Here is an 11,105-nt window from a genome sequence, read left to right on the forward strand (position 1 = left end):
AATTCACATTCAGTGCGATCTGTCAGGGTTTAAATGCAATAAGAATACCAAAATACTAGATTTTCTCGCAATCACCTCCCTGGCAAAGGTGTGTTACTCTCAGCCCCACTGCCTATCGATCCAAGTTTTGTCCAAGTTCCAGAAAACGCAAGTTGTTTCATTAAATTACCCTTTCTGCTGACAAAACATCCCGATTGACATTGATTCTCTGCAAAAGATCATCATCATTGATCGCACAGACAGTCAGAAAATATCGAAACCCCTTCAGATTGTGCGCCTTTTCAATTACAAGTATATAAATAAAAATATATGAACAATTTTATATTTTATAAAACAAACAATTTTATATTTTATAAAAATTCACTTTACAGTAGCGATTTGAGAGGTCTCACCGACACGATAAGGCGCTAAATCAAATGCAACGATTATTATTATTAATATTATTATTTTATGAAGTCAGGTGCCTTTGCTGTTCTCTCTGCAGGCGTGGTGTGCAAGCAAATCTCTCGTAGAAGTTAAACCTTTATTTTCAAGTTTCGATTGTCTTTCGGTCAGTCAGAATGGGTATAATATTTTCTTAACAATGAGAAAAGTGTTGCATTGAAACGATGCTATGGGGGGAGGGGGGGGGCGGTCTTGCAACTACGACCCAATAACTGTTGGAATAAGTAGAAAATGTTTTTTTTATTATTATTTTGTTGGTTTGTGGTCTCTTTCTCCAATCATTACTTGTTGTCGAGCTTTCTGTGAAAGGGACATTACTATCGCAGAGTGTTGGAGAAATAAATAGGTGGAGAATATATTTAATGCATTGGGCCAGCGATGCTTAGGCCATATTAGGTGTATATTATCAGGGCGTGTGATCGTCAATGTAGTGCCCCCTAATCCAATCGACGTGTGTAAACGTTGGCCTCTCTCTCTCTCTCTCTCTGTAATGTGACCTCCCATTTACTGATGTCACACACCTCGTCCACAACTACATCCTTCAGTCAAATCACAGAGAGGAATAGAGGGCGTGTAGCGGAATACTTAAAATGCACAGCTAATATTTTTTGTGTGGGAAGAATCTGAGTGAAAATCAAACTATTTTAATAACAACCCTCTCCCGTTGTCGAGCCATTATACTGTACTCTGTCTGAGATAATCTGGCGACACTACTCGCCTCTTACAGACCATGTTTGCCTGTTCAGCGACATCCACTCCATTCTCTGTAAAGGATATTTTAAATCTACAGCAGCGACCAGAGATAGCGCCTCTGCCCAGATCGGCTGATTTGGAGTCTATCCCGTTTCCTGCATCGTGTATCATCGGGAGGATCAAACACTCCTGCGGGGAAACTGACCCTCAAGCGCCTTTCATCGACTCCCTGAGCCACTCAAACCCGGGCAGGAACCAGACAAACTATTGCAGCGTTTTACCGGCAGATTACTTGGAAATGGACATAGACAACAGCAACAACAGCAGAGAAGCCAAGACAAGCAATGGATGTAGCGGGAAAAGTGAAAAAGGCAAGCTCTACCCCCCCACCCCCCCACCCCCCCCACCCCCCCACCCCCCCACCCCCCCCACCCCCCCATCCCCTCCATCCCCCCCCCATCGCCCCCATCCACCCACCAAACCCAGAACATTGCAAATAGTGTTGAAAAGCATTGTCTCAACAATGCATTGTCTCAACAATGTTTTTAAACAAATAATAATCCTTGCATTTGATATTGCGCCTTATCATACAGTTGAGACGTCTCCAAGCGCTTCACGTGAAAAACTGTAAAGTGTATATTTTTGGGGCGAAAAAAAGGTCATGTAAACCACAATTGTCTACCGAGTCAGTCTTCATAAACGGCACCAAATCCATGATATTATAATTGTCAAATATGTATATCAGATGACGGGTGAACGCAGTTCATTTTAAATTAAGTATTATGCACTGAAATTAACAATTACAGCCTGATACAATGGTCTAGATATCACTTGTATCAGTTCCCTGAGCCTAAAGTAAAGTAATCGGTAGTTCAGTGCAAACATTGTTCTGATCTTCAAGATTTTATTTTTTTACACAAACACACACGAATCGCCTAAAATAATTCTCTCGTTAGCGGATTATTGCAATCACCAATTGCCTAAAATACATGTGAGTTTTGTAAAAAAAATCTCAGATTAGTAAAGTAACACAATTCGTTTTAACATGTCTATTTTACTGCTTTTAAACTAGATATAATAGCTCCCAGTTGTGAAAACTCTTTATGTACTCGTTATACGTGTGTCAACACGCAATTTAATAGATATTTGAAGACAAGAAACAATTCAAAAGTGAATTGTTGACGAGGGACCATTTGTCTGGTCAGAACCACAGCCGGTGTTAATACTTTATCATTTAAACCCTTCCCGGCCAAACCTTTTACTGAAATATAAATTTTAAAAAATGAAAGCATTAGTGAGATTGAGGTTTGAATCCTCTCGGCTACGTTTGAGGTTTCGATGTCTATATTGAGGCAATGCTTTGATTTGTGAAAAGATCGTTGTGTGGGTTCAGAGAGACTCTCGATCAGTGGAAACATTCTGGAGAAAGAATTCAGGATTTAAGATTGATCGCCGATTATAACGTATATTTCAGATTTAAAAAAAAATGGTTTGGTTTCTAAAGCCGCGTTGGTTTTTATAGCATTTCCAAACGAATTCTTTGAAAGTGTTTTTAATTTTTTTGTTTTTATTATTAAATAAAATCTAATTCACAGAAAACAAGACGCATTAAATGGGAATATTAAGGTGCAATAAATAACATAGGTTATAAAAACCGAAATAAACCAACCAATCTCTGGTGTGTTTTTTTATTTAGTTGGAACAACATTATGTTTCAATTGCCTGTGAGTATGAAATTGTGAACAGAAATTTACGATAAAAAATGACATGGAGCAAGAAAAAGGAAAAGGGTTGCAATATACAAGAAGTGTTTTTAAATGTAATTTCTCAATCCCCCGGCGGGTCACCCTGACCTTGTCAGTGGATCCTTTTTATTACTGAATTACAAATAGATATATTTCTGGCTGGCAATGCCCAAACACCCTAAACTTGTAGCATTCTGAATGTTAATGTTACACCATTATAAAAATCCCGAGCATTGTATAGAAAAGCTTGCCTTTAACGAAAAGATATTCACATGAATACTGATAGTTTTGTGTCCTCGCCTCTCAATTCTCAAGTCATTTCACTATGTCCCGGGTCTGCTTTGGGTGCTGGGAATCAGCAGAATTTAAAGTATTGCATTGTGTCCTTTTTTAACTTTTTTTAACTTGTCAAATTTAACTTTATTTAAATTTTACTTTTCTTAATTTCGATTAGCAATGTTAAAATACTTATTAAATTTAATCAAAACTTTAATTTTCTTAACTTTCATTTGCAAAGTTAAAACTTGGTAAACTTAATTTAGTTTTTAATTTTCTTAACTTTGATTAGAAAGTTGTTAAATTTAATTCAAACATTAATTCTCTTAATGTTCATCAGCAAAGTTTAAAAACTTGTTCAGTTTCATTTAAGCTTCATTTTTTTTAACTTCAATTAGCAAGGTTGTGAAACTTAATTAAAAGTTTGTCTTAAATTTGATTAACAAAGTTAAGAAAGGTTTCAAAAACATGTTAATTTGATTAAAACTTTTTTTTCTCCTTTGAAAGAATGTCTCTGAACTGGGCACAGGAGTTCTGAAAGTTATTTTTTGGGGGAAGGAAATTAAACATATGATGGGACTGGGAGAGAGATTAAGGAGAGCGGCTCTGACCACTTTGTTTTGCCTGTGTAGAGTGCCGCTTGGTGGAGAAGGAAGGGAAGAAAGTGTTGGAAGTGGAGCGTCCCAGGCGGAGGAGGCGCAAACCAAGAGTGCTCTTCTCTCAGGCTCAGGTCTATGAACTGGAAAGGCGCTTCAAGCAGCAGAAATACCTGTCCGCCCCTGAGAGAGACCATCTGGCCAACCTGCTCAAGCTAACCACCAACCAGGTCAAGATCTGGTTCCAAAACCGCAGGTACAAGTGTAAAAGGCAGCGCCAGGACAAGTCACTGGAGATAGGTGGACTTCCAGGTCCTAGAAGGATCTCAGTGCCAGTGCTGGTCAGGGATGGGAAATCGTGCCTAGCTGATCCTTCACCTTACACTTCACAGTACAACATGAATATCAGCCCTTACGCCTATGGCACTTATCCAAACTATGTCAACTACACCAATGGGGCTTCCAACGCCAACTACAGCTGCAACTACCCTGGGGTGCAAGCCATTCCCTCCTCCACATCACAGAGTGGTTTCATGCACATGAATTTTGGTGTCAATGACTTGAACCCTGCTGTTCAGACTCAGATCCACCAGAATAGCGGTGTCTCCACAATGCATGGCATCCGACCCTGGTAATGCCAACCTTAATCTACATTGTTTCGCCCACAAAATATACAGTCAATTCACTTTTTACAATATATTGTGTGAAGCACTTTGAGACGTCTTGAAGATGTGTTAAGGCGCTATGTCAAATGCAAGGATTATTATTAATCTAACATCGAGCTCCTAAAGCAGGTAATCTGGACAAAGTATTGGGGTAGCTGTAAACGCTCATAGATACCTCCCCTTCCCTCTCTTGTCCTGCCCCTTTATGTCAGGCAAAGTTCCGAAGCATAGTGATTAGCGTGCTTGTCTCGCAAGCGAGAGGACCCAAGTTCGATTCCCAACTTGGGTGTAACCTTAGGCAAGTTTCCTTGCTCTACATGCCTCTGTTCACCCATCAGTAAATATGAACCTGGTTGTTAGTCGATTGGCAGATTGCTTTCCAGGGGTAATAATCCCTTCAAAAACAAGTTGGGCACTCAATCCACGACTGTTTGCTGGATGCTACTCTGTGCAATTGGCTGCCGAGTTTTGCCCACAAAATACAAAGTCAATCCACTTTACACTATATTCTGTGAAGCGCTTTGAGACGTCTCAATGACGTGCTAAGGCACTATATCAAATGCAAGGATTATTATTATTATGTAAAGGCTGGTATGAAAGTCACAATGTCACTCTTTTCTATTTCCCTTCCTTTTTGCTACAGCATCTCCTGAAAAAGTTGGTTTGCGAGCATTTGTGTTCCCATTTCCAAGCAACGTGATTTTGTTGTGGTTGCAAAATAAACATTTTTGGGGGGGAAAAAGAAAGATCTTGGAAGAATTGGTCACTTATTTATATGCATTGTTAATATAATTTATGAATTTATTTAATAAAAACTTGGCCACATGTTGGATGGACCTAGTGAATTAAAAGCACCACCTATTTTTTTGGGCAGTTGGATGTCTGAAACATGCAGAAACCCATCACTTTGCTTAAGAGTATCCAAGACCTCCTGAGACTCAGTATTTCTCATATCTTACTTAGCCTTTGGATAATATGCCCCTAATTCTGGAATTCACCTCCTCTGCCCCTCCATCTTGCCCTCCCCCAATCTCTCTTTCTTTAATTCCTGTCTTAAAACCTACCTCTTAGACCATTACTGTGCTCACCTCCCCCCTCTCCACTTGTTCCACGCTTGGCATCTTTGTAAAGCTCTTTGTCCAAAACATGAAGAACGCTATGTAAATGCAAGTTGTTATTCTTACGGATTTTGTAAACAATGTAAATTCAGATTGATTTCAAAGTGATTTTTTTCAGAACTATAGAACACCAGGTTCCAAATTAAGACTGATTTTAAGGCTTTGTATCCCCAACCAAAAAAAATCAATTGTGTACAACCTTTAAAGGGTCATTAACCCCGTAAATTTATAAAATTTATTTTGAAAATCACCTTCTGGATGTAATAATCCTTAAAAATATAATAATGTGGACACTCAATCCACAACTATTTGTGGGACACTGCTGTGCACAATTGGCTGCCATGTTTCACCCACAAAAATTTACTTTACAGTATATTCTGTGAAGCGCTTTGAGATATTTCAACGACTTGATAATGCGCTATATCAAACGCAAGGATTATTATCAACTTAATTTTCAATCTCATAAGGCTAAGGTCATGACACATTTCAGGCCTCTGTTCTCTATCTACTCAGTTTTGATGAAAATTATCTTGTGTAGAGAACAGATCAGGGCCCACTATGATGCCTTCAATGTGCATAGCCTGCCAACATTTCTTGTCTCGGGTCATGTATAAAGAATGGCCACTTGGGAAAAGCTATTGACCCAACTGAATAACCTGGGTGAGTCTGTGCCTATGAGCTATAAAGTGTATATTTATATATGTGTGGGTCGGCCTCTCCCTCTTGATTAATAGAACAATGTAAAAATACTACTGTATTGATGCGAATTCTGAGTCCACTTTATGCAGAGAAGCAAGTTACTGTAGCTGGAGAAAGCCCTAGACATCGAGTATATTTAGATAGTGAATCAGGTAGAAAAGCAACACCGTTGGATCATTCACTAAAGCTGTCACTGCTTTAACTTACTTTTTTAATAGCATTATATAAATCCATCAGTTATAAAACTGCAGACATGTTTCTCTCACAACATTCATGATGGTATAAGAGTTATAATTCTTTGGGTATGGAGAACAGTTACTGTTCAGACAGTAAACAGTGTGCAATGCAGTTTTTTGTTTATTTCAGTCTTGTGAGAGTTACAATGCATTTATATTAAACTATGTATATACACATTAATTATTTGAAATTAAATTAATGATATACTTTTTCCTGCTTGCTTTGCCTCTTTTCATTAAAAATAAATCAACAACAACAACAACTTGCACTTATACAGCATTTCAGAGCGCTTAACAATGGCAAAGCCTGGCTCCGAGACGGGGGGAGAGGTGAAACGGTCAAAGAGGAAGGCTTTCAGTGGGGCTTGAAAAAGGGGAGAGAGGGGGCAAGGTGGAGGGATTGAGGGAGAGTTTTCCAGAGTTTCGGAGCGCAGTGGCTGAATGCGCGAGCTCCAATGGTGGAGCGGAGGGTGCGAGGGGCAAGTAGGAGACCAGTCAACAAGCCAGTTGAGCAGAGGCGCTGGGTGGTGAATTGGGGAGTGAGGAAGTTGGAGAGGTAGAGAGGTGACAGGGAGTGAAGGGATTTGAACACGAGTGTGAGGTTCTTAAAGTTGATCCGTTCGGTGGAGCCTGGCCAGAACTGGTGAGATGTGGGTACGAAGTTTAGTCCGGGTCATTATGCGGGCAGCAGAGTTCTGAATGAGCTGGATTTTTGGAACAGTGGAGCTGAGGAGACCGGCATGGAGTGCGTTGGAGTAATCCAAGCGGGAGGTGCCAAGCACATGCACAAAGTTTTCAGTTGCATTTGGGATAAAGTACGGTCGGAGGCGGGCAATGTGGTGGAGGTGGAGGAAGGTGGTCCTGGTCAGGGACAGGATGTGGGGAAGGAAGCACAGCTGGGGGTCGAACCAGACACCTAGATTGTCACACAGGTTCGGTGAGTCTGAGGGAAAGGTTGGGGAGGTTGAGGAGTTCAGATCCGCAGGAGTGAAGACCTTGACGGAAGCCAAGGAGTTTGGTTTCCGTCTTATCCGCATTCAGTTGCAGGAAGTTTGCACTCATCCAAGCTCTGCTGTCGGCCAGGCAAGCTGATAGAACATTGGCGGACCTGGAGTTGCAGCTGGAGGAGGCAAAGTAGACTTGTGTGCCATCCACATACATGTTGAAGTTTAACCCGTGTCTGCGGATGACATCGCTAAGAAGGAACATAAGGTAAGAGGACCACGGATAGAGGACTGGGGTGCCCTGGAAATCAAAGGAAATTATCACCACCCAGTGATTACTCATAAACACTCTGAACAAACCAAACGACAACATTTAAATACTTAAATGTATTTAAACCAATACTTAATATTTAAAAACCAGTTTGATGTTGTGATGAGAGGATGGTTGGGTGGGTGTTCTGAAGGCATGAGATTGGATGGCTCAAAGGGCCTTCTTCATCCAGACCAAACTTGTGAAAAAAATGTGGTCACTCAACTCAGACTGTTGGTATGACACTGCTGCACGCAATCGGCTGCCGTGTTTCGCCCACAAAATACAGTCCACTACAATCCACTTTACAACATATTTTGTGCTGCGCTTTGAAACGTGTCAATGTTGTGATAAGGCGCTGTATCAAATAGAAGTTTTTTTTTATTATTTTGCTTACAAATGACCATTTCGTATTACACTGAATATAAATATGGTGAAAAATAACACATTTGATAAGTTTCAAACGCACTATTACTGTTAAGAATTGTTGCATTTTCACCCCACAAAAGAACTTCCAAAGAGCGAAGGAATTTATTTGAATTTACTACAATTCTGCACAATAAGAGAAAATGGTCTTGCAGCCTAAGATTGGGTGGAATTGCGTGCCTATAGTGTGTCAAGCAATAATTTTCATTCCTAGGTGGAATAGGAGTTGTGTTAAGTGTCAGTCTGTGTGAGAGAGAGAATTTTGGGTGAGTGAGAGTATGAGTGGGTAAAGGGGAGAGGGAGAGGTTTGACGTTTATGAGTTTATAGAATCTCAGAGCATATATATGACATTCAAAGGGCAACAGCTGTAATGCATAGTTGCCATTGCTACAAAGCAGTTTATTCTTTGCATCAGCTGGAGAATAGTTTATCAACTGGCCCAGTTGATAACACTCTTGCCCTGAGTCAAAAGATTATGAGTTGGAAATTAAACTTGAGGTGTTGTCCTCATTTCCCATCTGCCTGTCCAGGGGGTTGTAAATATCCAATGACTTTACTCAAAAAGAGAAGGGAGTGTCCCAGTGTCCTGACTCACAATACTCGCCCTATGGCTGTCTGTTCACAAATTGTCTGCCACATTTGCCTACAATATACATTTGACAGCAACGAACTGTGAATCTCTTTGAGACAAATAAGAAACATTGTTTAATTATAGCCAAGCACATATTTGGTGTTGGGTGTAAGACCACTGTGGGAGTCAGTGTAGGATAATTGGAAGAGATACAAAAAATATACTTGGGTGCTTTGTTGAACTTGCTTCAACTTGTTAACTTCCAATCTGCTCTTTTCTAATGTTAAAAAATATGATCAGCCAGAACTTGGGCATTAATGACTTACATAGGCAGAATTAGATCAGTATAAGTGATGGCCAAACACACCCAACGTGTGTGAGAGAATAGATGTGTATGTGAGAGAGATAGTGCCCAAATGCGTGACACTTGTCATCATTGTGTGTGTGAGTGCAACTGTGTGTATGAGACAGACTGAGTGTTAATGTGTGTATATGACAGCTCGGGGAAAAATTCCTCTTGCTGCTAATTATAGAAACTTTAACAATGTGCATTTCTAATGCCGAACCCATTATAAGAACACATCTGTCAAAGTTGCTGCAATATGTGAGGTAAACTTAGGACATTGCTATCATTGAAACAAGAGGCCATTTTAGCCATCGAGCCTGTTCTCCCAACAATTACCGGATCCTTAAATCACATTTCCTGCCTTTCTCCAAAGCCTATTACCCTGACTTCCCTAGTTTCTATTCATCTCCCCTTAAAACAACCACATTTATTATGCTTTTACAGCCTTTTTGGACGATACGTTCTGAATGAAATGCAGTCAGAACATTGAGTGAACACTTTGCTGTGTGTGCCGGTGCAGACTCAATGGGCTGAATGATCTCCTTATGTCTTGTAAATGTCTATGATTCAGAGGTATCCAGGTAACAGTTAATTGAATAGTGTCATTTGGTGTTTAGTAAAGCACAGTGATGTATAAAGAGAAGGCAATCCTGTGGGGAGAGTGTAAGAATACTATTATACACACATCATAGTAGGAAAATGTATTTTTTGGAAGAAAAGTGTAAAACTGTCCACTTATGTCAAAAGTCCAAATCAGATGCAAAATCCCACAGCAAAACACTGCAGACACCTGTTGTGATTAACAAAAACAATGGCAGCTGTGATGAAATGTACAGACTGGAGTAGCAACTGGAAAAAGGTCAATGATGAAACACAGTGATCACAGGTAACAAACATTAGCTCTGGATTACAGAGACAAGTCTTACCTCAAGGTTCCCGCATCTTTAATACATGACTGAATTTAATTTAATTTGGGGTTTTCTTTTTAATTAGAGCCTTTACTTACTATAACAATAATAACGCTTCAAAAATAAATACTCCGAAAGCAGACTGGAGTAACAGCAACAAATCTTAAGTACTGCAAAAAGAATAGTAAGTAACTGGCTTTAATGTACATCCATGACATGTTTGTAAATGTGCTATGAATAGCCAATAAATCGTTCTTGAAACTTTTCACGACTTACCCGACCAATATATTATGTCCTTATCCTCAGTAAATAACATATAACGGGCATGTCAAAGTTAAACTCTTTGCCCTGTTTATATTATATATGTGTTGGGTTTCGCTGACATTTTAAATTGTGTGATTTATCCAAACTGTAACAAAATAAGAAGGAAATTAAAATAAATGACATGAAGAGAAAAGGTTACCCACAAACTGGGCAAAGGCCGCACCATTAACAAGGCTGCTTACATCCATCTGAGAAGCAGCCAACTCCACTTATTAGGTCACTGGTTTCGTAGAAAAAAAATGCTGAGTTTCATTAGATTCCACATTACTGACCTGCAGAGACCTTGCCTGCACAGCACAAATGACCTTGATTGTGTTTGTAGGGAAGAAATGTCCTCGTAAAGGATTTCCAACTCAATTACAGTCATTCTTGGTTGTGCGCAACACTGAGAATGTATTATAAGTACATAAATACAGAAGTCACTGGGAACGCAGAGGTCAGGCAGCATCTATGGAGAGAGGAAGTGAGTTAATGTTTCAGGTCGATGACCTTTTGTCAGAACTGGGGGATGTTGGAAGGGAGCAGATTATAAGAAGAAGCAGAAAAGGTGCGGGGAAAGAAAAAGGAAACATTTAGGTGAAGGAAAGGAGATGATGAGATCAGAGGTGTTGATGATGCAACAGCACTGAGAACGTATTGTACCAGACCGGACTTAAGTCCCACGTCAGTATGAAGCACCGGGAAGTCTCATGGGTTTTGTCCAGCTAGGATTCTTTACCCACTGGGAGATTTTCTTGTAAGGTTGAGGATCTGTGTAAAGCTCTGAGTGTCAGTGAGTCCCATAATGTAATGGTTAGCATGCT

General features: G+C 39.9%; 1 protein-coding gene across 1 annotated transcript; it reads left to right on the plus strand.

Moving 5' to 3' along the window:
- Positions 1–1,064: 1,064 nt before the first annotated feature.
- nkx2.5 (NK2 homeobox 5) lies at positions 1,065–4,447 on the plus strand. Its single transcript, XM_042340014.1, has 2 exons — positions 1,065–1,508; positions 3,791–4,447. The coding sequence occupies exons 1-2, from the start codon at positions 1,175–1,177 to the stop codon at positions 4,387–4,389; spliced, it is 933 nt and encodes a 310-aa protein (XP_042195948.1). The 5' UTR covers positions 1,065–1,174; the 3' UTR covers positions 4,390–4,447.
- Positions 4,448–11,105: the final 6,658 nt, after the last annotated feature.

This window comes from Callorhinchus milii, unplaced genomic scaffold, assembly GCF_018977255.1.
Source record: "Callorhinchus milii isolate IMCB2004 unplaced genomic scaffold, IMCB_Cmil_1.0 Scaffold13, whole genome shotgun sequence".
NCBI classification, from domain to species: domain Eukaryota; kingdom Metazoa; phylum Chordata; class Chondrichthyes; order Chimaeriformes; family Callorhinchidae; genus Callorhinchus; species Callorhinchus milii.